Consider the following 27,464-nt stretch of genomic DNA (forward strand, 5'->3'; position numbering starts at 1 on the left):
TGCACATATTTTGGGGAGTGTCTTGAAATAAGTGCCTTCTGGTTCATAACAAAATCAAAACATCCTTCATATTCCTTTTCACAATAATCCACTGTTTTATGTGTTATGACGCATACCCACAGAATAAAGTAATAATAAGGAAAGATGTGTTCAGAATTTTAACTGGGGCAGCCTAAAAAGTTTATAGCGTTTCTCTGGCTTGTGCATCGTGGCATGGAAAAAAAGCAGCCTTAAGATTTACATTTAGAAAAATGGGTTTAATTAGTGTATTATTCCCTTCTTTAAATAGAAGAAATACAACCATAAGCAGAAATTAAAGTGAAAAGATGTCTTTTTGTTTGCATTAAATAGTGAAAAGTAATTTTCTGGGACATGCTTTACCCCACTGATCTTGATTTCTTTCCCCTTTCATTTGCCATCTTTTGGTCTATAACACTATATAGGCTTACAGCTTGGGGTCTTTGTCCTCAGTGACACAGGCCTGATACAAAGTCTACTGAAGTCTGTGGAATGACACCTACTGACTTCCATGGTCTTTGGCTTTTGGCCGATATGAGTAAATGTTTCCTACCTACACTAAGGCAAGCAAACCTACTGAGCCAAAGTTCGATCTCATCATTCCATACAACCACACTGAAATCAACTGTGAATAAAGAATTTGCCCTGCCTTTTTTAGAATACTAAAAGTGCATGTGAATTTGTGTTCCAGTTATGTAACTACTTTTCTGAATAACCCACATCAACCCATTTCTTTTGTATTATACTTACAGTACATGATGTACTAGAGGAAGCACATAATTATTTCTTGCTTTACATTACTCCAGTAGCACACTGGAGAAAAAAACCATAAAGACTAACATCTGTAACCAAAGCATCGCTTTTATTGCATTTAATAATGGCTCTTAACCTCTGCCTTTACAACAGCTTCTAGAGTGCCTGAAATCTTTAATATCTGTAGCAGCCAGAACCCTTCATTTTACCTTGACCTGCATGCACCTGTTCAATTGGAGGGAAATGCAAAACAAAACAAATCACTTTGATTCTTGTAAAACCAAAAACCACATTCTCCCTATAACAGCAGTTCTTCTTTTTCTCCACTGTCTTTCTTCTGTCCTTGCTATCCCCACTATGACTAGGAGGTTTTTTGTTGTTGTTGTTTTTAATCTTGTGTCCTCCATCTAATGTAGATTATAAACTTTTTGAGGCAAGGACCTGTCTTCGCACATGCTAGTAAGTAAAGCGCTATGCACAGCTAAATAAACAAATTAATTAAATATTGTCATTAGAGTTTGAGAAACTGAGAATTAGCTGATTATTACTAGCAGCTGATTCAAATATGATAAAACAAGGTATGCACCTCTGTACAACACACCTATATACTTAGTTGCCTGAAAATAGGATTGTTCCATTTAACAAAATTTGGAGGGTACTCCTGATTGGTCTCTTAGAGCTGAACTTAGTATATGTCTCTAGTTTTCTACTTTAAGAGCCAGTCTTGGTTTTGAGTAGTACCTTAATCTGTGAGTAGTCCCATTGTAACTCAGCATGAGCAAGGGTGACAGGATCTTGCATAGATTTTTGACTCTTACTCCTCTACTTCGACTTGCTAACTCATCTTTTCAGGTGTCCATTTTCCTTGGTTCTGGATGAATCAATAGATGAAGGAAAATTCTGAGAATTATTTTTCTAATGCTCCAGCAGTTTGCCAAGTCATAATTAACAAACACCTAATTGCTTTAATTGTTGTTCTTTGCTACTTTTGATCAATGCAGCAGGTGTCAATTTAGTGGGTCTAGTGAAGACCCATTAAATCGATGACAGAGCGCTCTCTGGTCAACCCCAGTACTCCATCTCTCTGAGAAGAGTAAGGTAAGTCGACCAGAGAGCGTCTCCCATCAATGCAGCACAGTGAAGACACCGCGGTAAGTCGACCTAAACTATGTCGACTCCAGCTACCTTATTCAAGTAGCTGGAGTAACATAACTTAGGTTGACTGACTCCGGCAGTGAAGACAAGCCCTGAGGAGCAGTAGATCAGATATATTTCTCTTCTGTTCATTGTCAAGGGGGTTCATTCCAAATTCCTTATAGAACTGCTACAGAGATCACACCACACTACTGCCTTGGCCTGAATTACCAGTCTCAAAGTCTGCAGATAATTGCACAACAAATTTATCTGCTCGTCCAGTGTTTCAGTCTTATGAACAGGATAGGGGTTTTCTGTTTAAAAAGACATGGATAGAAAATTTTGGACCATCTCTGTAGCTAATTTTGCTCTCAAGTACACAGATATGGAAGTCAGTGCGCTGCACCTATGGAACAAGACAAAATTGTATCCTCAAAAGAGTATATTTTAAAGAAGAGTTTTTAAGAGCTTAATTGAACACATGGAACTCCCATTGAAGTGAGGTTGAGTTTTGCAGGTCTGGGTCTAATGAAACTTTACTCTGTGTATTATTTGCAAGTTTCACTTTCAGAGTAAAGGTCCTCATCAAAATTCTGTAATATCTTAGAAAGTCTTATTTTGCATTGCACTGACTTCTGCTGCGTAAAATATGCACACAACATCTCCCTGCGGACAACACAGTGCTCAAGAAGGATTATGTGAGGTAATTTAATAAAATGCTCAAAAATGATAACTCACACCCCAAAACAAGTGTATTTAGATGTCTTGTAAATAGTAACCCTGTGTATTGGACTCAGAGTACGGAGAGTATGGATGAGTGTTCTTCCCACTTGTCTTTATGCTATTTAAATATCAAATACATCAAGGTGTAGATATAACATACATCAATGCAGCTATTGTAAGGTATTGGATGCAATGCTGGAATTTAAAATGTTATCACACTGTTTACATGAATTAGATATCCAAGTAGCGCTGTCTGAAAGTGGCATCTGATTGATGACATGGAGAAAAATGATGTGTATCTTCTTTTCAATTTGCTTAGGTACGTGTATTCACATTTTCTGTTGGTCAACATAATTATGACAAAGGACCCATACAATGGATGGCCTGCCAAAATAAAGGTACAGTGTGTATTTCTCTGAGCTTATACCTATATAAAGCTTTGATTATCCCCCAAAATATAAACCATTCTGTAGGTGTTACACAGGACTACAGATTTAAAAACCTTAGCCTGATTTACAAATTCATTTTGATGTTTTGAATCAGGGCTCCAAATAGTGATTTTTTTTCTTTTTTAGTAGACCATAGGGTTCTGTCAAATTGTCCTCTCAAGGAACTCAGTTTTAAGACTGAAAAGTAGAGTCAATTCCTCATACACTCCATTTAGAAGTCTTTTGCTATTCACAGAACTAAATGAATATTTCTCATTCAGATCTACAGACCAAGGCATAGGCTTCACAAAAGGCCTTAGGCAGCTACCAGCAACTCCTTTCCTCTCCTCCAAATGGAGAGGCTGGGACCTCCCGCCACATCGTGAAGTGCCTAGGTGCTGATAAGCGGGTCAGCATGGAGGGAGCAGGAATACGGTATTGGGGACAGGGCAGGAGAATGGGGGGCTGAAGCCGCTGGGAATGGGGGAGAAGTTGGAGCCAGGTAGCAGTTAAAATTTCTGCCAATTACATCAATATAAATGTAGTTTCTGTCTCAATGAGATCTTTTAGGGAAAGTTTTAACCTTTAATTCCACAGACAGGAATTTATGATTATCTGGAATTGAAACATCTCTACCAGATTTGATGCCTCTGCTAACAACTAGCTAGACGTTCTGCCACATTTTCTGTGTGTCTTTGCTTGTTTAGAGGCTCAACTTGAAAAAAATATCCCCAGGCAATCAGAATAGATTGAGATAACTGTACAAGTTTTTACCTCCAACTCAGTTTACCACAGTTGAAGTCTGAATAAATTCATGTAGTATGCTACCAATTGCTACGATCGGTACCAAAAATCTATTCTCATTTTGTTGTCTATTATTCAGCTCAGTTCTTTAAATCTGTTGAAGGAAGCTCTGACCTGCACACATTCAGTAACCACTTTAATACCTATTGGTAATTAACACACCTCAGACCTGGATAAATGAGGGTGAGACTTTCCCCAAAAAACATTACCACAAAAATCTCAAAATATTTTGTTTAAAAAATATTATTTGAAATTAAACATTTTGCTTTGATATACTGACATCAAAATTTCTGATTATCAACATGTTCACTATATCAAATGCTGATTTGAAACAAATTGTTTCATTTCAAACATTTTTGTAAAAATCAGAAAATTTTATTGAAACTTGATATTTTGTCAGGAAAATGTTATGATCAACAATTTTTACTTTTCTCTTATAATAGTCTATCATAAATCGTATATGTTTTGGAAAGTTCTTGTTTTGGTGGAAGATGAGAAGCTGATATTGAGGACAGATTAGAAAATTTTTAAGCAAAGATGTTTCTAAGAGAAGAACTTGTCAACATTTGTTGTCCAATGAAATGAACAAAAATTTCAATCTGAACTATTTCACAGTGTTTCCTTTTATTTCCACCCAAATAAATCAAAATGAATTAAGAAATAAAGCAAAACAAAAAATTCATTTCTAAAAAAGGAGTGAGATTTTTGTTTTGTTTTTTGTTTTTGTTTTTTAAGTTGGGGGGGAGGGTATTTTCTTTCACCCGTTTCCCTAGAAAAATGGTGGAAAAAAGTTTTGTTGCTTTTTTGAGAGCGAGAGAGAGAGAGAGAGAGAGAGAGAGAGAGAAGAGTAAGATATCCATCCACCATTTTGAACAAAAAAAATCATTTTTTTAAGATTTGATTGAAACTTTATCAGCCAATGATTTTTATATGACAATCCATATTTTTGCTGAAAATATTATTGTGGTCAAAACCCATCATTTTGTCCAAAAACATTTATTTTTAATTATCTTACCACCACAGACAATCCTAAGTGCTAATTGAAAGAAAGATGTTGTAGATACCAAGCTGATGCATTATAAATCACATAATGAGATAGCAAGGAGATCATATAATAGTATGAATTTCTAGTTCCAAACTTACAGTAGACTATATGTGGCACATTACACAGTCAAGAACTACTGGGATAAACTGATCTCAGAATCAGAAATAAGGTTACTTTCTGCGTGGTGAGAGAGCTATTAATCTTTACACCCTTGAACTTTTAGACTCCCTTATCCTTTGCCTCCCCCAAATACTTTGTTATTTTTATGTTGCTGGCAATTTGTTTATCATCCGACTATCTCCTACTCTCCCACTTAAGTAAAAATCTCACCCAACTTTTCTCTTGTTGTATGCCAGTTTAGGTCCAAATGCTGAGAGATAATGGGCACAATTATTATGTGTAATATCATAGCTCCAAGTGCCCTAATTATGCTCCATTGTGCTAAGTGCTTTACAAACACAGAACAAAAAGTCCCCGCCCAAAGAGTTTACAATCTAAGTACAAGATGAGACAACAGATGTATATAGAGAAACTGGTGGGACAGTACAATGAAATAATATTGGTCAGCATGATAGGCTGTGGTCTCGGCACACTAGTGGCCTCACCATTTTCAAGTTTTTTGTAGGTATCCTGGCCAACGAGAACTTGAGGGATTTGAAGGAGAGTGAGTTAGTTTTGCAGATGTTTAAGGGGAATTTGTCCCAAGCAGGAGGGTATAGAGTGGAAGCAGGAATGAAGATGATGGTTTAAAAATGTAAACAGTGAATGATAGAGGCTGGCATCCTGGGCCTATCAGAGGCTGGAGTTGACATTTTGATAGTAAGTTAGAGATGATAGACAGTTGAGGACAGGTTGTGAAGGGTCTTGAAAGTGAAAACAAGGCAGCTAATATTTGATGTAGAAGAGAAAGTGGAGACATTCAAAAAGAGTGGTGACAGGGTAGCAGAAGGATCTTTACAGCATCATTCTGAGTGAATATGAGCAGGGCAAGATTACATTTATTAAGGCCTGAAAAAAGGATATTGCAGTAATTGAAATATGAGACAAATGAGATATTTAGTTGGATAGATGGATAGGAGATGCCGTATTTTAGAGAGCTGATGCGGAAAGAAACTGCAAGTTTTACAGAGAGCTTGTATGTAAGGACCTAAAGAGAGGTCCAATTGGAAATGATGCCCGTAATACAGGCTTGAGTTATATGCAGGCTGATTCTGTGGTCCATAATGATTGAGAAAGGAGGCAGTTGGGAGGGTTTGTGTGGGACGATTAGGAGCTCTTTTTTAGCCATGTTGAGCTTGAGCTGATAGTTAGATATCCACAGGGAGCTGTCAGACAGGTGGAGATTTTAGTTTGGATATAAAGAGTCAGCTCTGGAGGAGAGAGAGAGATAGGTAGATCTGGGAGTCAGCCAGATAAAGCTGATAGTTGAATTTGTGGTTTTGGAGGAGATTACCGAGAGATAAGGTGCAGAGGAATCCATTATATTTGACTTCAGTGAATAGTGTGCTCGCTCTGCATCCATCAGAATTTGACCTATCATGTGCAGATCAAATTTCTCAAGAGCAGTGGGTATGGCCAATGGCAGAGGATGTCTGATCAGTAAAAGGAAAAGATGATTAAGAGATGATTAAGAGATTTTTTTCCCACTGTTGACTTTTAGAGAGATTGGCTGCACTTAGTGATAATAGCAAAAGAATATCAAATGTTCCCCTTGTTTTCCAAGTTGTTTCCCACTCAATTACCTTTTTATGACAATGAATGACCAGTTATTTTTATAGGAGATCTAGGTGTATGTGTAAACCCCTCTGTGTATGTCTCTACATTATGACAGTCTAATTCCTTTTGCTATTCATTTAGTACTGACCACCCAGCTTAAGGTGCTGAGTGACCATGTTATAGCTCTATTCAGTTTATAATGTGGTTTATCAAATTGCACATGCAAAGAAACAGGCAGAGGTTTTATTTATTTATTTTTAAATCAGATTGTTAGGAATAATCGAGTGGTGAACAGTGTTAGACCATGTAACTTTAACTTTATTACTGTTACCTTTCTCCACCATCCCCTGTCCTTCCTATTACTTGTGATTGATATTCTGTAGTCTGCAGGGATTGTGACTTCTTATAGCTGTATAATGGGCCCTCGATCGTGATTGGGGCCTTTGGCAATGTTATAATGCAAATAAATAACAACAATGCAAATGATAAATGAATGGATGCCACTTCTATTTTGTGAGAGGATACGTCAATGGATGTTTTCATTCTTATCACACAATAAGCAATGTTTTTATGCTGTGGATGAGTTCACTTCATTGTGAAGGCAAACTAGATTTTAATTGGATTTAAACATGTATCCAGCGTATAATTGTATTGTTGTCACTGCCTTTTAATATACCTCTTTAATATGTTTGTTCTTCAAAATAGCTGTGAGTGCAGGGGGGAAATGTATGAAAATTCCATTTCTTCCTGTGGGGAAAAAACAAAGGTTACAAAGCAGCTTGTCACTGCTCAGGAATAACTAGCATGGAGCACATATGGTGATGGCACAACTTACTTGTCCATTCATTGTTCTGAAATCTAATTAAATAATTATGGCTTAGTAGTTCTTTTGTGCAAATGCTTTTAAGAGACTTTCCATAATGATTGGAAGTAAAAGAGAGATGGAAATAGAATGTTTTCTTTCAAGTGATCTCAGATGAAGAGCATGGCATTATAATGTAGCAGCATGTTATTGTTTCCATTATGTATTTTAGGTTACTATTATGAAATTCCTTCCATTGGAGCGATAAGAATAAATACACAGGTACGTCTATAGTGCTTGCAAACTACAAGTACAGTCATAAGTCAAAGAAATGCTGTAGTGATAGTAAACAATTTACAAGAATTACTTTTGGTTTGCCTTATAAGTAAAATGAAATACATCTTTTTTAGGTATAGTTGCAGAGTGAAACAAATTTGAAGGTGTCCACTCATAAACCAATACAGAACATTTGCCCCTCATCAGATCCCCATCTCAGCTCAAGGAATGCAAAAGCCAACTCTAAGTTCTAAAGCTATTGGTTCCAATAGGTGGTATCCTGAGCAAGACCCTTCAATGGAAGAAAGACATACATAGTTGCTAACCTGATGTTTCAACCCCACTATTTGCAACCCCAGTGTTTACAGTTCCAGCCATAAATCCTTATGAACTGGCTCTGTCTGTTGTTAGAACCATGTCAATCAATTGACTCACATCCACAGTTTCTTTAGTGTTAAAAAGGTTTAGAGCTTTTGGTTCTCAAACTTTGTGTTGGAAAAATGTGCGGGATTTGTCTTGTTCCACTCCCCCCATCCTTTTTTTGGGTTGTAGCTATGGAGAGAAGACAGCTTAGTGGCTCCAAATGCAGTTAAACTGTCTGTGCATGCACAGGCACATGACTGCTATAGCCTTAACAGAACATTGTGGAGACTTACTTACAGATGTTACTGTGAGCAGTCAAGTCCTGAATAAAGTGCCTAAATACTTTCTTACCCTCTTCACACAGTTCCCCTAAGTCCCCTCGAAGCTTAAGAGGCTTCAGTCTCAGGCAGTTCAGGGTTGAGAGCACCACCTACATGTCAAAACTCTCGGCACCATCTGCATTGCCCAGTCTTTTCAAAATGGACCACAAAACTGCATCTGGAGGTCTTGGTGTCAGTTTCACTGCAGTGTCAAAGTTTTGATGCTTTTGGTGCTTCACGAAACTAGTCCAGTGCTCAGCTCCACTCTTCTTGAAACAATACTCAGCATCACCTATGCATAGGAGCCTAACCAGGCCTGCATCAAAAGTAGCGCACTCAATTAATTATCTGCAGATGATTTCCCCCTGGTTTTCTAGTAGCATCCAGTCAAGACTACTGATGACTCCAGGAGCTACAACAGACAACAACAGACCAGCTCTTCAACTCCTGAAGACAGTGGGAAGTATCAACCAAGCTGACCATTCACTCATGTTTCCCGCATTTCATCCATACAAACTCTAGACACCAGTAGGTGTCCTTGAATCCTTGGCTCCACAGGACCACCGATTGTGTTTGAGATGAGGTCCACATTCTACTCCTCCAGTGCATTTGGTGCAGTTATCAGCACTAATCCATCATATCCCATGGGGTATTGGACCATTTTTGGAAGGCCTTAATCCTGCCTCCCCTGTACTGACATTAGCATATATGAATAAGTATGGATGAAGACATTCAAGAGTGCTGCTTGTACACAGAGAATTCAAGGGACCATTCTGAGTCTTGCCTTTTGGGCTTGCATCCATGCTACATGTGTTTACAAAGTGCTTAGAAATCATAATCCCAAACCCACACAGAATGGGGGTACATGTTTTCTTCTATGTGGACAATTATTTAATCAAAGACAAAAAATTGGAAGAGATTCAAGCACCAGTCCCTGGAACCATCAGGTCACCGGAGACACTAGGGTTCAAAATAAAGTATCTAGAGTCCCAGCTTTTTCTTCAGAAGCTATTGGAATACATGGGTGCCCTGCTAGACTTGAAAAGTTCTACCTCAGGATTGTATTTTGGATATTGTAGAATTGATGGGAAATATTTTCCGGGACCAGCTGGAACCAGACCATGCTGTAGATATTGGGTCTGAGGGTGTCCACAGTATTTATAATTGATATACCACACAACTTCAGTGGACCCTGAAATGCCAGTGGTGTCAAGCTACACAAAGACTTTCACATTACTCCTGGATGATGGATGGACTCCAAGCCATGCTCACTTGGGGCAGTTCAGTGAATGTCTGTAATTAGGAAAGGATTTGCAAATTCCTTCCTTCGAATTGTATTAGACAGGTAGGATTAGGAAGCTCACAGAAGGAGGGGTGGGGGTTACATTAAAACCACTTGGCCTGTCCAAGAAGATCATTTGCACGTAAGTTAAATGGCTATAAAGACACCCCTGAATACACCGAGAACCTTCAGAGACCTGGTCTCTCAAAAGATGCTCCTGTTTCAAATTGACAATCAGGCTGCCACATTTTACATCAACTAACAAAGAAAGTCTAGGACCAAATCTCCTGTGTCAGGAAGCCCTGCAGGCTTGAACTGTAGACAGTGCCTTACAAGACATTCCCAATGGTCACTTACTAGGCTGGGAAGGAAAATTATTGGTAGTGTTCCATAGTGAACCCACATAAAGCAGGCCTGGATCTACATATAGTATATCTGTCTAATTTATCTATCAGAAGTAGTTCCAATACACCATCTCCCATGGTTACTGAGTGGACACAGTGGATTGGATTTCTCTCAAAGAGTTCTGTTTGCAGCATCTCTGAACAACAAACAGCTGGTTTTCTGCACAGTACAATAGGAAGCACTGAAATGTCTACTACATCCATTAGTGAGGGAAGCTCATGTATATCTTTCCTTCACTATCTCATGTATATCTTTCTTCCATTTCCTGTGTTAGCAAATTTCCAGGGCCTAGGAGAAAAGGCAAAAGTGGCTCCTTTTGCCTGTTCCCTCACAAACTGCTGGAGTGTCATCTTCATCTGTATTGTTATTGTTCACATTGTTAGATTTCAAATGAGAAGAAAGTCAATTGTCGTTACTGTTTTTGATTATTTTAGAGGCATCACTGGGTCTTTTCAGTCGTGGTGATCTGTTCTGACATGTAACTTTGGAGAAGTGCTTATTGGTAATTGCTCTCTGATAATATACAACGGGGTCGGCAACCTCTGGCACGCGGCTCGCCAGGTGGGCCGGGCCAGTTTGTTTACCTGCCGCGTCTGGAGGGTTCGGGCGATCGTGGCTCCCACTGGCTGCAGTTCGCGCTCCAGGCCAATGGGGGTGGCGGGAAGCCCCGGCCAGCACATCCCTCAGCCCGCGCCGCTTCCCGCAGCCACTATTGGCCTGGAGCGGCGAACCGCGGCTAGTGGGAGCCGCGATCGGCCAAACCTGCGGACGCGGCAGGTAAACAAACTGGCCCAGCCCACCAGGGTGCTTACCCTGGCGAGCCGTGTGCCAGAGGTTGCTGACCCCTGATATGCATCATAACAAATAACACACCCCATTGTTCCCTCATGCACTTTTGAGGGTTCTGCAATGTTATCATATTACTATTACACCAAAAATTCATTTTTATAGATATATGTTCCAGTGGAGCTGCTGACTCAGAATACCCCTTGTTGAATCTAATGTGATATGTAGCACAAACCCAAGTGTGATCTGCTTTGATGTATAACTTCAGAGAGCAATGAATATAAGTTTTTTTCTATTATATTGCTGGTGTTGAAATCATGCCCTTATACTAATTTCACTTTATTTTTTGTCATATGTTTTGGTTTTTTCCTGGCACTATTTTTGAATGTTGATTTGATAATGTCTTGCCTCTGATGGGCTTCTTGCTCTTTTTGACAGGAATATTTGGACGTTTTGGGGAGACCGATGGTTTTAGCTGGAGATAAGGCAAAACAAGTCCAGTGGACCAATGTGTATTTGGATGCACTGGTATGAGCTATGTTTATGTAGTAAAAAGAAAAATATCTTTTTAGTATAGAGCATTTTGAAGTGTACATGCTTATAAGTTTAATATATCCATTGCTTTTAAATCCTAAGAACCTTACAGTACTCAGATGAAATGCATAACTTAAGTCAACACTTTTATGAACTACATAAAGCAGAGTATTTTGTATATATGGAAAAACATTTATAAAATGAAGAGTTCTCCCATTTCTGTCCACCACCTACAAAAGACTCAAATTTCTCCATCCCAAAATGTAACATTTCTGAGTTGTCATAAAGCAGCTCTCTGAACTGCTATTATACCACTGGACATTTTCTGTCCTTGCTATCTTAGCTGGACATTTTCTGCCCTTGCTATCTTTATCATTTTCGTCTAGTATAATGACGTGGATAGACATGTGATTTATTCCAGAAATACCTCCCACACACAGATCTCTCAATGCACCTCACAGCTAGACATAAAACAAACAAATGAAAAATATTGTTTTCCAATTATGGGCCTCTGCACAGCAGAGACCATCACTTGTGCTAAATTATCTGGAGACCTTGTTCTGTGAAAAAAATGCACAGTTGGGAAAATAAACTGAAAACCAGCCAACTCATTTTCACATGGCATGTGAACAGGATTTGGACTCCGGAGGTACATGGTTATTGCAATTGCCCACTGTCTCAGCCAACTGCTTGTTTAGTTGACTATTGTATGTGATGGAGGAAACAACCAAAAGGGCATAATCCAGCACTTTCCACGCTGCTAGTTTATCATTTGGGTCTTTTAAAACAAACATATGCAGGAAACTATGAAAAGCTAAGTATTATTAGCAGCAGTCAGGACTTCTGAAGTAGATAAACTTGCTGTACATACTTCTAATCATGCAGAAATTACTGTAAAATGATCATCTGAAATCACATATTTATCCAAGTTCACATGGTCATCTAGAGTCATGTCAAAATCCACTTCTTCCTGCCTGCATTTCCTTAAAATATCTAATTTTTTATCAGTCCATCATGGAACAGTGCGTGACATAGAGGAAACAACGTTGTGTCATTGCAGTTTTAATAGCCAGAAGTTCATTGACCACATTCTCTTGGTTGCTGTTGAGGTACTTACTGGAAATGTAAAGGATGTTATGAGGAAAGTTCATATGTTCTGTACATATCCTGTTCTAAAGTCAAAGCTAAATTTGTAACATGGGTGTCAGAGGAGATCTGGTTAATTAAACAAAAAGAACAGGGATAGCTGCAAATAACCATTACATTGATTTATGTTTTCAGTGGGTTACAAAAAGCTTTCATTCTAAGCCTTTACTCAATGTCTTTGCCCACATATGTAAACAAGCAAACATTCTCTGTATAAATATACTTAAGTAAAGATGGACCCAAGTTGCAAAATTCAGATCAAGGCTAGTGTCTGCGGCTCAGTGCTTAGAATTCAGATCAAGGCTAGTGTCTGCGGCTCAGTGCTTAGAATTCAGATCAAGGCTAGTGTCTGCGGCTCAGTGCTTAGAAAATAAAGTGCCGAATCTAACCACACTGGTAACTCCCAACCCACTGATCTGGTAAGTAAGCGAGCTGCCCTCTGTAGGAATCGCGATCTAACATGGCAGAAAACTATGAGTTAGGGAATCCCCTTAATGCCTCCTGAAAATCCCCAGAGAGTTGACTAAAGTATGGACATGCTGGGTTGAGGACGTAGACCCAGATCTCAAGCCTTCTAATAGTTTGAGTCTGTTCTAGTGGAGGGTCTTAGTTCAGCCCATTGCAGAGGGTCTCCGTTCTTGAAAGCTGGATCTGGTTCAGGATCAGATTTTGAAACCCCACTCCCAGTGTTTAGGGATGTTCATATTTAGGGGTCTAGTTCAGGCCCATCTCTAATAATAAGGGCACTTGTTATATATGTTTATCATAATATAGCTCCTGGCAGTGGCCTCTATCTCCTCTTACCCCTATCATTTAACATCCATCATTTGGCATCCATCAAGGGGCTGTTCTGGGTTCCATCCTCTCCTCCCTCTAGAGTTTATACTCTCTGTCTGTTTATGACTTCATCCACTCTGAAGGTTTCATATACTGCACCATCTTTATATAGGTAATGCCCAAATTGACCTCTCTACTCCCTGACTTTTCTCCTTCTGCTTGGTTTTGTGTGTGTAAATGGAGTGTCTCCAAATAGAACCCCGTATCTTTCCGCCAGATCCTTCTCCACCACATCCCTTCTCTATATTCCCTGACAGTTCCACTATCTTTCCCTTCACCTGGGCTCACTCCCGCAGTGTGATTTCTATTCCTGCTTTCCCCACATCTAGTCTCCTGCTAAGACTTTCACTGTCACTTCTCCTTCTTTAATATGGCTTAGCTCTGTCTGTCAGTGCCAAGGTATCCAGACTACTAAAATACTTGTCATTTATCCCTTTGACCATTATTATATTTTCCTGTCTGATCTCCTCACATCACTATCCATCCCCACCAATCTGTCCAAACGTAAGCGCAGGTAAAGAATGGATCAGGGTGAGCACCTGGGGGAAGGACAACTGGCAAAGGGTTTTGGGTGAGCACATCTGAGGAGGAGTGGTTTTGGCTGAATGCAGCTGGGGAACAGTTAGGATATAATTTTCTATTACTTCTCTCAGACCATATCATCTCTCGTTCTTGAATTTCCACACAGCATTATCACATCACTCATCCTATTCAGGCTCCTTATCCTGAGCCTTGTTACACTACATATTCTGGTACCCACCTTGACCTCAGCTCTCTTTTCCTCCTACTCCCTGTTTTGCTCAGTACCTATCGCATTCCTTTCCCCTTCTGCTCCCTTAATTTTTTACTACTCTACTTTGCTCCATCTTCTGCTCCACTAAATATCCACTCCCACCTCCTTGAAATCCCTCTTTAAAACACATTTCTTCCAGGGATCGCTCTTACCTTCCTCTCCCCCCGATAATCTCTCCATACCCTTCTGTACTCTTATTCTGTGTCTTATCTTGTCATAGTTTGTCTTCTCTATGCCCTAGAAAACTGGCTTTTACCTAATAAATTCTTCATAGAAGTTAGTGTGTCTCATTACCATGCATGTTGACTATTAATGGCTCTCTGCACTTTGTTAAATCATAAGACTTTTCTCGAAGATAGTTCTCTAGCATCAGTCATCTGCCTGCATTACAGTGATTAGATTCAGGCCATCCAGATATACCCACAGTCTGCTCATGCCTGGATGATACAACCAAAATATCTTCATGTAACGAGTGCTCTGGCTAAATTCTTGGCACTATCACCTTCCAGAAGGTTATATGTGGCAGTTTTTTCCAAGTGTGATTAGTGTACATCATTCCAGACATACTCCCTTTTTAAAGGTATTGCTTTTGGGAATGACATTAGGAAACAATGGAGATGCCATAAGTAGTTTAACCTGCTGTTTGATGTTTCTGTATTGATTTGGCTTAATTGTTACTTTCCTTTTTCCTACCCCCCCTGATTTAAGGAGTTGGGTTTTTTCATAACTACTGCTAATTAGAGAATGTGTGAGAGAACTAATGTATAGATGTCAATTAAGTCTCATCAACCTACAGTTCTCTTGAGTTGAGATATTATATTCTACTTGTAGAACACCACTCATCTTAAACATTGAGTTATTACCAGTGTGTGGGGGGAGGGGAGAGCCTTCTTACACACACACCAGTAAATATATTAACACATTTTTTTATCCAGCAATAGAAGCTGGAAAAGTATTAATCAAATAGTTTATTCAAAATGTATTGCACAATGTATTAAATACACTGTTTGACAATTGATCTTTAATAAAGTTTAAGTTAATTATTCAGTTAATAGCTTTTGGGGATTTTTTAGCAAAACGAAAGCCCAGATTTATATCATGGGTTTAAAAAAGGTAATCACTGATTTTGTCTTAATTTATTTTTGTTTAATATTTGTTATTAATTACAGATATTTTTTTTCATCCCTTATGATTATTTTCTAGGAACTGGGCCTTGTCATTACCGGGACTCTGCCTGTCTTTAATAGAACAGTAGACCAACAAGGGAACAAGGTAAGCTATTACTTAAAGCTGAAAAGTAAGTTTCAGTTACGTTAATAAAACTTGATGTAGCAATCCTTGTGGAAATAGATATTTCTATAAAGAGCTATCTACAGTATACCTGTTTTGTACAACCAGAAACAAATGGTCATATCGAGTTATCTGATAACCACCTGGGAACAAGGAAATGCAAATAACATTGCTTGTTCTGAGTTTCAACATATGATATTACTTGATCTGTCTGCGTGACCTGGTGGTAATGAGAATGCATTTGGGGATGAATAATTACATGGGAAATAGGTGATAATAATTCATAGGTCTTTCCAAAAGAGAAGCCTAGAGACATTTATAAAATCTATAGAAGCTATGAAATTTCACGATAATAGGCAATCATTATAATGATGCTTGGACTTCAAATGAACAGCCAGTTTTCTAGGGCATTGCCAGCAAAATTGGGTGAGGAAGAGGAATATCTGTTTTTTTCCCTTCCATTACATGATGAAAATGATTCTGTCTTACTTTATAGAGTGCTTCCTGCTTTTCTCAGAGATGACACATCAGATTGTGTGTAATAAATTATATACAAAACAAAACAACCGTATTTACACTGCAGAATGAAGCATCCAAATTTGTCTGTATACATATACATATCCCTCTTTCACCTTTACCTGTCTGTTATGTAGACTATAAGTTCCTCAGGGCATAGACCTGTTTAATATGTATTTTTGTGAAGTATGTAGCAGAACTGTAGGAGACCTAATTTAAACATTAACATATCGAAAGAGAGATTAGATTTTAATTTACACACATTTGATAGATAGATCGATAGATTGACATCTAATTATTAGATAGGCATAATTCTATTATTTGGCCCTGTATAGTGTTGAAACCATGTATGTTTTTTGCTGCATCCTGACACTGCTTTGTTTTTTTCTGAATCAGGCCTAGAGTATATTCTGAAGTTGAAAGTAAAAATTCTATATATTTGACATAGCCTCAGTGTTAATCTGGGCTACTTAAACTGTCATCATGTACATTTTATTCAGAGTTGGAAATGAGAAAGCATTTCCATTTTCCATTTTACATTTATCCATTTGTGGATTGAAGTATGCAAAAGCTTATTTTAGCCAAAATACTTTTTTTGATTTAAATTGATCAGAGACCACATAGGCCCAGAAAAAAAAAGTATTAGATCCATAATGTTTCTCAAACTAGTTTATGATAAGCTCCTTAACCTCTCCTATTCAGGGTCAAGTTCTTATAGTCTTAGTCATGGAATAGTGCCGTACCTCACACTGATCCCATTGAATTCACTGCGTCTGCTTGTAAAGTAAGGTGCTAGTCACTCAGTAAAGGTTCCTGAACTCAGTGGGGTTCTTTGGGGAAATTAAAACTCTATTACGTTTCCTAGGTAGTCTCTGCCGCTTTCCCCAATATGTATTCCAAACCCCTGGAGTGCCCTCCATGACATCCATGGGAATTGGAATGGGTGATATTATGGAGATGCATGACTCCTTTTTCCAGATGGGAGAGGGGAGAACTGCACATGAAGCTCTTGTGTTCCCTGACTCTATGGTACACAGTACATTCAGGCTTTGATGTTACTATGCTAAATACAGTGGCTTTTGTGTTGTCTGATTGATCATTACCTTACAGTCAAAAGTATGTACTGATTTTGCATGTCTCAATTTTTGAGTGTCCAGACTGAGACTCCTAGTAGTTTGTGCCTGAAGTTTTCTGAAAATCAGATCTCTTTAGGGGAAAATCACAAGCAGGATTTCAAAATTTTGGCTGAAATACCTAGAAGCCCTCATCAGGACTGGGACTCCATTATGCTGTATACTGTCTAGACCAGGGGTCGGCAACGTTTGGCACGTGGCTCGCCAGGGTAAGCACCCTGACGGGCCGGGCCAGTTTATTTACCTGCTGACGCGGCAGGTTCGGCCGATCGCGGCCCCCACTGGCCGCAGTTCACTGTCCCGGGCCAATGGGGGCAGCGGGAAGCCGCGGCCAGCACATCCCTCGCCCGCGCCGCTTCTCGCCGCCCCCATTGGCCCAGGACGGCGAACCGCGGCAAGTGGGGGCCGCGATCGGCCGAACCTGCCGTGTCAGCAGGTAAATAAACTGACCCGGCCCGCCAGGGTGCTTACCCTGGCGAGCCGCGTGCCAAACGTTGCCGACCCCTGGTCTAGACACATAGGAAGACATGATCCAGACACCAAAGAGCATGTTCTACTTGTACCCTCCTTAAAAAAGAAGGGAAACTTGAAATAAGATTTAATTAATAGTATATATTGTAAAGTATATATTGTAAAAACATGAGAGAAAGTTCATAAAGACTTTATATGGTGTTAGTATGCCATTTAAGTCATAATAATTTTGTGGGCCATATTTATGTTAATGACTTTAATGGAGATGTATTATACCTTTTATACTCCTATTCTGTTGCTTCTTGAAATTGTTACCCATTTATCCATGAAAGCACTTTTTTTTTTATATTGGAACCTGCTGTTTTCACTTCAATCTCCACATCCCCTTTTTATTAGCCTTCTGGAATATTTTACTCTGAGGCTGGTGTTAATATTATTCCATTTATTGGCTGGTGTGGAATAAGGTCCTTAAAATCCATGCAGCTGCTCTTTTCTTCCTGTCAGCTAATCAAGCTCATATGAGTGCAGTAGTTGATCTCCACCCTCACATAACTATGCTGCTCTTCATTAAAAGACCAGCTGACTCTCTCTCTAGGTATGTATCACCCCAAAAAAGTTTTAACTAGTACCTGTCATGAAAAAAAAAGATGAAAGCAAAATTAAGATTCAGCTGCTACATGTTTGCATGTGTATTGTCAACATGTTAAAACTGCCAATAACTTTTTGTAATCTTACCCCAGAACCAGCTGATTCTTGGAGTTATGGGAGTTGATGTCTCTTTGGAGGACATAAAAAACCTGACACCACGGTTTACAGTAAGTTGCCCTCTTCCGTTGGTATTAGCTATTTCCCTTTATGCATGAATTCTTTTTACACACTTTCACAGACCATCTAACCGTGGGCTAGATGGGAGTCAGAAGATCACCAGACCTCCTATAACTTATGCTCTCTTTTCCTCTGATCTCTTTAGAGAGTGATTGCTTCCTCTGTAGCTAGTATCAGTGCTGCTCCACGAAATGGTCATCAGGATGCAGCTTACTTGCACAATACACCTGTCTTCTGCTGGCATTGAAAGTAGCAGATCTTAAATCCCCTGGGGAGACCACAGAGAGTGCTGTCATCCAGATGTTTGGTCTATGTAGTCTTTTTATTACACTGTACACAGTGTACCTTCATTATGAAGTTAGTGACCTTTCCTTCACCTCACATATTAGTTTGTATGATAGCAGGTATAATTTATATCCCATGTGTAGAGCGAGATATTTTAGTAGTTAATTTCTAATAACATTTTTGTCATCATTGAAAACAAAAACCAAAGAAATAAAAGATTTTTTTAAATCGTTCTTATATGGTAGGTGAGACTGATACCTGGTTAACACCCCCACCCCCCACCCCCCCACACACACACGTACTTCAGCTTTGCCTTAAACTGTATATTTTCCACATTCTGAATATTATTAAAAGGCCATAACTAAATCTTTTTCATTAGACTAAGCTTAATAACAGTGCACATCATTTCTTTTTTCTTTCAGTTGTGCCCAAATGGTTACTATTTTGCAATTGACCCTAATGGTTATGTTTTACTTCATCCAGATCTTCAACCAAAGGTATGAAAAATCGTCTATTTTATATCACTGTTGCTCTGGAATTATTATCAGACATAAGAGAAGCACACTGTAAGTGCTGATTAAGGTGGTGTACACCAATGGTGAATATCTCGATTTGGGGTTTGATCCAAAACCCACTTTTGTCAATAGACCCCCCTCTGATTTTACTGGGATTTGGACCTTGATGAAAAATGAAAATCACACATTCCACTCTTACACCATTATTGTCAAGCATATAATTTGTTACTTTAATTATATAATAATATTAATAATGATGAATAGCTTGTGATAACAGCACTAAAGCTGATTCTGAAGTGTATCTTCTTTTGGGGGGCGGGGAAAGATTGTTACAAGGTGACCTCAGGAATAGAACCCTTAAGAGTTTATTTCTGAAAATGTTTATTTTATTTTATTTATTCTTTGTAGCTACCATAGATTTAGTTTAAAGAAGAACTTTCATACTGAGGAGAACTTTCAAACATACAAATTAAAGACAAATAGCAATATCATTATGCTTGCTTTTTTTCATATTTTTCCTTGCATATTTCCTAATTACTAGAGTTGAGATCTGATTGAGAATTTGTCCAAAGATTATTGACTGCTAGGGTTTGGTTTGGCCCACTATAGAGAGATAGTCAGCTATGTGGAATTTAGATTTAGCTCTAGATCTAATCCAGGATGTAAACTTTCTCAAAGTTTGGAGATGTTCAGATCAAAGGTTTTGGTTTGTACTCATCTCTGCTAATTATGACCCTGATCCTGCAAATATTTACGCACTACATAGCTTTACTCATGTAAGTAGCCTCATAGACTTTAAATGGACTTTTCACTTTAGTAAAATTATATAGTGTATAATTATTCGTTGAATCAGATTTTTAATTTGTGTTTTAACATGGTTTTGCCCCATCTTAGTCCATCTTCTTGTCTGTTTTAAGAGACACTGTCAGGTGGCCTAATCCAATAGAAATATTTCAATGAGTTTTGTATTACTTTCACTAGAAACATTTTTCAATAAACATTCCTCCCACGGTGTCCGCAACACACACACTGCAGCATTGTACAGTGCGCAAGAAATTGCAAGTCAAATTAAATAGAAACTAAAGAAATAAATGTAAAAATGACCAGACCAGAAATGTGTGAAAGGAAAAGGGGGGAAATCAACCAGGATAAATAGTGAAAAGCAAATTAGATTTTAGATTTTTCAGCTATTAATATTAAAAGTTGCTATTAACATTATTAGGACAATTTATGTTTAAATATATGGGTGAGATTCTGCAAATGCAGAACTCTCCGTGCAGGGGGAAGTGGGAGCTAAAGTGATTCTAGGCCACCTTTATGGCCTTCTCATCCTGGACTGCTCCTCAGTTCCCTGCATAACTTAGCCCTAGGGAACTACCCCCAGGCTATAGGACTGCCTGTAATCTCTGCAGCCTTTCCCTCAATATACCCCTCCCCTATGATGTCACCTATGGCAAGGCTTGCAAGGTCATCCTTGGAAGTCCTCCTTATAGCTGTCTTCCTCAGTTCCTGCACCAGTGGAATCCTACTGCAGATAGAGCCATGGCTTTTAGATCACCTTTAAACATTTCCAGCTTTTTTTACTTACCCCGGGGGTAACCAAGGATGGGTCATGATCTTATCTGTGGTTTTCAGTGGTGCATTTTATCCTGCAGGATAGTCATCATTCTAAATTTGTCATCTGAGAAATTTATGTGTGATGTAATAAACACAACATTTTGAAGTACTTACCAGGTGTAACAGAAAGGGAAACTGATCTTGGAAGGAAAGATTATAATTTAAATATAATAAACTCTAATGATAACAAGGGGAAGAAATAGAAATGTTGTCTGATAAAATAAAATAGATTTATAAAACTATTGCTTTTCGTCTATGTTTTCTTCATTTTCAAACTGGAATTAGTGTAAAAGTTCCTCTTTAAAAAGGAAAGAAAAGGAAAAATTGGATTATTGGTTTAATAATTTGCATGCACTTCAGCTTAATGGATAAGTACATTAGGCTTTTGATGAAGTGTAAAGGACTCCCTTAGTCAGCTTTCACTTGATGAATTAACATGTTGAATAGTTTTCAGAGAAATAGTAATTACACTGATGACATATATTAATTGCTCCATTACTGGGTGATTTTGTTTTCATTAAAGGTTATTAGAGGTCGCCTAAGAACAAAATGGTTGGGGCAAGTGTCTATTGTTGTTCGTCGCCTTTTATGCAACTGATATGAGCCCTTTGTTAAAGAGACAAACAAAATGATTCAATGCATTACTATTATTTGGGGGCCAATCTTGCTAGGTGCTGAGCACTGATGTCATGTTCCATTGATGTCTGCCAGCATCCTGCAGGATCAGATCATTTGTTTGCTAGGGTGCAGGCTTCCAGGTTTTCCCTACGAGTTTAGGCTCTTTTATACATGCATCCTGATGAAATGTTCTTAAGAAGGAAATTAAAAAGTATAAAAAGCAAAGAACCATGATGTATTATATAACCTAGATTTTTATTACCATTCCAGCACTTTAAGAGTAATTTCTTGAACTGCCTTTTAAAATAATATCATATTCACCAAAACTCACTTAATCTCATGACTTTACGATTGGTTTTCTTGGAAACCCTAATTTATTTTCAAATGTGGTTTTATTTTCAAAATGTACTTCAGTACCGCAGAGTAGTAGTATGGATTTGTTTTGAATTAAAGGGGGTTCTGAAGTCCAGTGAAGATGAGTAGAGATGTCCCCCAAGTACTTCTCCAATGGCTGTTTCAGAATGTTCTTAAAAATGTATTATTTCATAAATGATATATTGTGTTTTATGTCCTCTGCAGAATGTCCAAACTGAGTATTAAGCATGCTTTCATTTGTGTATTATTATTATTATTAACAGTTGTACAGACTAGACTTTATTACTGCCAGTTTGTTTGGGGTGGTGCATGCAATTCTCAAACTAAGGTACACTACAAAGACAGATAGGTATAGAATGCCTGATCTTCTCTTAACACACTATATTAATTTTTAGTTGAATTTTGTGATTGCACTTAATATACTAACGAACAACATCTTAACCCTCTTTGCCAGAAATTGTTCAATAGATGTATACCAAAACATACCTACGCATTTATCTTTGAAGAGGTGAGGGTGTGCTGGAGTGTCATTAGTTCCTTCTTTTGAATGCCTTTTGCTTTCCTTCCTAAAATCTGTAACCTGAAAATCAAAACTGGTTCGACATAATTAACATTTTGGAATATTGCCTTACAGTAACAACTCACAAATCAACAACCCCACCATTTACCAAGAACTTGTAAGGTTGTTATTCTGACTTTCTTGAGAAAACACCATCATTTAAGTTACACAATCTACAAAATCATATTTTTAACAAAATACGAGTTCAATTCTAATCTCGTTTATATTAACTTTTAAATGAGTGATGATCAATTAATAAATATTAACTTACACTTTGATGTCAATTTTTATATATATAAGAGAGAGAGATATTAATTGTCATGAGCCAGAATCAGTTATCCCAAGGGATAGATCCAATCAGGGAAGTCGGTGGAGTTATACTGGAATAAACTTCTCTCAACATGTTCAGTCTTAATAGGATACAAATTCTGAAATAGAAAATGGATGAACCCCTGGCTCTACTGTTGATATCAATGTCCTTTCCCCCCACTGTTCATTAAGGTCCTGCTCCAAGCCCTTCTATGAATAACGCTTTCATTGACTTCAGTAGGCTTTGAATAAGGTCCTGTGTACTTTATGCACTTCATACTATATATATGTTGGATTTGTTTTTAAAAGAAAAACAAAAGGGAGGTGGTTTGTTTTAGGAGCAAATGTTGTGATGAGTGAGAAGGAATGTGCTTTTCTGTGATCTATTAAAATTCTGGCAGAATGTGCTGGTTATGTAGAGCTCTCTGTTAATTTAATTCACCTGCTTTACCATTGTTTGTTGTTTGTTTGCCCAGCTTGAAACATGCGATGCTAACAGAGAACTCAGAACTCTGAAACTACTTTGTCAAAATGAGCTTAGTCTTGTGATTCCAGGAAAATGCCCATTGGAGAAGAGTAGATCTTGAGGGTAGAGTATAGACCATAAATAATTAACTGTGTGTTAATGGTATGAAGGTATAAATTACTGCTTTTCTGTTACTTCAGCATATTGGTGTGGGCATACCAAAAGTTAATGTGAGAAAAAGGAGACCCAATGCCCAGGTAACTGTGAATGGAGGTGATCATTAGTGCGTTAAAATGCATAGAGTTGCAGATTAGATTTAGAAAGCTTCTGCTCTGCTTATTAGGAGGAACCTAACTAGGGAACTGTTTACTTTGACAAACAGCTTCCAAAGCATGAGGCTTGCATCCTTCTTTGTTAAACGATTATTGACGATGGTACCTGAAGACGTTCCTTTAAATTATGATGCATTACTAAAAGCTGCTAATTAGAGCTGTGCTGTAAATATTATTCTTCAGACTTGGAAATGAATTTGCAGTTTGGAAAAAGAGACTACTTGTGCTAGATTTGTTTTCATAAACCTGAAAGCCAGGGGAAGATTGTGCTTCGTTCTTTGTGAAATTATTGCCAAGTCTTATTGCACAGTATGTGCTGTATCATAACACCCTCGTGGAATTTTGGTGATTTGTGTAGCTTTCTATGTGGAAGTCTCAAAGTGGTGCATATGTTATCTGTCACTCAGAGCGGGTTTCTGTGATCAACCAGCATAACTACATCCATGGTTAGAAGCCATCTCACTAAGCACGGAAAGAAAATAAGTGACAGGTCATGCAGTTTGAATTATGATAAAAGTCCTTGCATACAAAACACTTATTGAAAACAGTGAAATATAAAAAGAATGGTTTAACTATATAAATAGCAATGCAAAAAATTAAATACAGTAAATAACATTAATATGCTACTCATATGGGAGTCCATCTTAGGGTGTTACATAATTTAGTATATGAAGTTAGCAGCTTATTTAAAGAAGACAAAGATTAATTGATTAGCACTGAAACAGTGTGAAATCCTGACTCCATTCAAGTCAGTGACTAACTCCCATATACTTCAACAGGGCCATGATTTTACCCACGATTCTGAACTTAGCCTGATCATGGGTTAGTTTAATGTATATAAAAGAATCTGACAGTCCACATCTTCAGATTTTACCCTTTCAGTCTAGGTAAAACCTAGACTCTTGTAGTTTAAAGTAAGGAAGAGAGATGCCATATTCTAAGAATATGTAAGGATATAGGCCTGCTCCCAAAATCCTTTCAAAGAACACAATAATGACTGTTTAATGAACTTATTTTTATGTTGCTGCACCAGTCTTTCTTTCTTTCTTTCTTTCTTTCTTTCTTTCTTTCTTTCTTTCTTTCTTTCTTTCTTTCTTTCTTTCTTTCTTTCACAAAAATAACATATCCTTGCTCTTCGTTGCCCAGGCTGAAAGTAGATTTGCTCTAACCTTGCCTGCATGCTTCACTTCTGGTGGTGTACTTCTGTTTCGTTTTGTTAAGTTCTGCTTTTGTATGGTAACGTTAGTGTAGTTGTGCTTATTTAGTCTGGTTGTGTGCACGTCTGAATGGGTAAATAGAAGAACAAACTTAATAGAAAGTTTGATTCTTCTTCACACACACAAAATAAATAAATAACCAAGCAAATGACAACCTAGAGGAAGGGAAACGTTATGGAGCCCAAATACCTGAGAAATAAAACACATTCTTCAGGAAAAAAAACCCACAGTGGGAGAAAAGATGGTTTTATGGTTAAGCTGTTGGACTAGGAGTTAATATTTCTATTTCAATCTCTAGTACAGATTTCCTTTGTGACCTTGGCAAGTCTCAGCATCTATGTTCACTCACTTCGGTTTCCTCATCTGCAAGATGTGGATAATAGTATGTACTTCATAAGGATGCTGGGATAGATAAAGTACAAATGAGTCAAGTACTTTGAGACCCTAAACCAAACAGCAAGATGCATTTAATGCATATTTTTGTTGAATGGATTTCACTGTTTGTGTTTTAAAGCAGTCATCTAACCTCTGGGACTCCTTAACTAAGACTAGCCCAGGTTATCATTTGAGAGAAATAGTTTATGTTAATTTGATGTGATGTGATTTTTTTTTTTACCATTTTCTTTTCTTCTCTGTCCCTTTGCGTATTGGAATGGGATACAAACTTCACAATGCCACTTCTGCCATGGCAATGCCTTCATGCATGCTGTTTGGGTTTGATCGTGCTATTCATTATCCATTGCATGTAAGGAAATATTTTTTTATTTGCTTTTACATTTTAGCCTTTTGCTATTTGTTGTTGAGTGTGATTTTGTTGGGGAAAAGTTGATGAATAGCAAAAGAGAAACTTGTAATGAATTGTGATATGTGTTTTATTGATGTTGCATTAAAGTTGATTAATTGTATATGTTCTAGATGAATAAGAGCAGACGATTCCTGTGCAATTATAAATACACATTTAGTGGTTAATTGCCTGTATTTAGCCTAGAGTCCTTTGTTCAAACCTGTCCAACGTATACTTTCATTTCAAATATAAAATTTCTTCTGCTTCTCTTCAAGAGAATAACTCTTTCTTACTGAAAGAATGAAAACGCCATCCATCCAATAATTTGCACCTTTGTTTCTCTAGAATGGTAAGGACTGATCTTACAATCTTTTATACCCATGTGAATTCCATTGAACTACAGCACTCGTATAACAGAGAGCTGGGCTATTGGCCCTCAGTACTCCAAAATCATTTAGATGAATACATTTCCTAACAAGAAGTATAGGACATGATTCTCCACTCAGACCAATGTAAATTGGTATTAGCTACATTGAAATCAATGGAGAGAAACTGGCATCAGGAGGAGGAGATTCATACCTGCACTATTTAGTAAAATATTCATTTACTGTATAATGGCCATGTACATTTCATAGAAAGTCTAATTTTTGTCCCGCTACTATCAATTAGCTGCTGCCAAAATGTGAGGGCTACATCTTGAGAACTTTTGTTTGTTAGGATAAAAAAGGATATGACCATTGCTTTGAAAGAAGACATTTTAGACTTATTATCAAAATAAATTAGCACAGTTGATCCTGTAGCATCTGGAAGAAGATGCCTCTGTCCCTTTGATTTAACTGCCTAGTAAATTGGAGCCTAGCATATACCAAGCAATAATAAATTTTGCTTAGCTAATTACATCACAAGGAATGCTTATGCACTGATTGATGAAAGCTTGAATCCCCATTTTATATGTAATGTCCCATTTACACAAAGCAAATTCTTTTCCACCGAATAAAAACAAAATACATTGGTGACCTGGTTCCTCTTCTGTACAGAACAGTCCAGTATCATGTTCGTAGGGTTTAAAAAATATGCCCCATAATCCTTTTTTCTTAAAAGCCTAAACTACATATGTGCCTTACATAACTACTGAGTAACCAGGATTTTGCTGGAGCTTTTACTCCAGGACTAGGGATAGTTAGAAACAGATGGTTGTAAAATTATAGATATTTAGGGCTTGTGATTTGTTAAGACACATTTCCCCCCACCCTGTACCACTTGATACATTAACAATCCTACATAAAGCCTTAATCCAGCAAACATATACAGTCACACTTAACTTCACACATGTGCATCAAGGATGGTCCAGTGGCTAGGATAGTAGCCTGGGACTTGAGAGACCTGGTTTTAATTCTCTCTTTTTCTGAAGACTTCCTCTTTGGGCAAGTTACTTAACCTCTCTATGCCTCAGTTTCCATCTGTGGAATGGGGATAATAGTACTTCCCTACCTCAGAGGGGTGTCTTGAGGATAAATGCATTAAAGATTATGAGGCGCAAAGTGAACATCTTGAGCATCACTTAGAATGAAGTCACCTATGTGATCTGTGAATCACATATGTGATGCACATTGGCTGCAGCGTGACTGATTTTCTGTCAGAACCCACTCTGCACACACAACTCCCTTTAGCTATTCCCTTTATTGTGTCACCTCTGTGTAAAAAAAATCCAGTGGAAAATTCACTAAGTGCTGCTGAAGCAAAGGGTTTCAGTGCAACACAGTGACCTTCTGTTTTAAAGGACACTTATGCACTGCTATTGAAGTAGCATACAGCAGTGGTTTTCAAACTTTTTTTTCTGGGGACCCAGTTGAAGAAAATTGTTGATGCCCACGACCCAACGGAGCTGGGGATGAGGGGTTTGGGGTATGGAGGGGCTCAGGACTGGGGCAGAGGGTTGGTGTGCTGGGGTGACAGCTGCGGGGTGGGGCCAGGAATGAGGGGCTCA

General features: G+C 38.1%; 1 protein-coding gene across 4 annotated transcripts in view; it reads left to right on the forward strand.

Moving 5' to 3' along the window:
* The window catches only part of CACNA2D1 (calcium voltage-gated channel auxiliary subunit alpha2delta 1), a 677,013-nt gene that overhangs the window by 592,652 nt on the left and 56,897 nt on the right, over positions 1-27,464 (forward strand). For 3 of the 4 annotated variants that reach the window (XM_065420229.1, XM_065420221.1, XM_065420213.1), the window contains exons 13-18: positions 2,948-3,026; positions 7,656-7,705; positions 11,294-11,383; positions 15,369-15,437; positions 18,316-18,390; positions 19,108-19,182. In XM_065420229.1, coding sequence (XP_065276301.1) covers positions 2,948-3,026; positions 7,656-7,705; positions 11,294-11,383; positions 15,369-15,437; positions 18,316-18,390; positions 19,108-19,182 — 438 coding nt within the window. Of the gene's footprint in view, positions 1-2,947; positions 3,027-7,655; positions 7,706-11,293; positions 11,384-15,368; positions 15,438-18,315; positions 18,391-19,107; positions 19,183-23,344; positions 23,402-27,464 lie in introns of all 4 variants that reach the window. The other variant, XM_065420204.1, reaches the window with a different exon arrangement.

Source organism: Emys orbicularis, chromosome 1 (assembly GCF_028017835.1).
Source record: "Emys orbicularis isolate rEmyOrb1 chromosome 1, rEmyOrb1.hap1, whole genome shotgun sequence".
NCBI classification, from domain to species: domain Eukaryota; kingdom Metazoa; phylum Chordata; order Testudines; family Emydidae; genus Emys; species Emys orbicularis.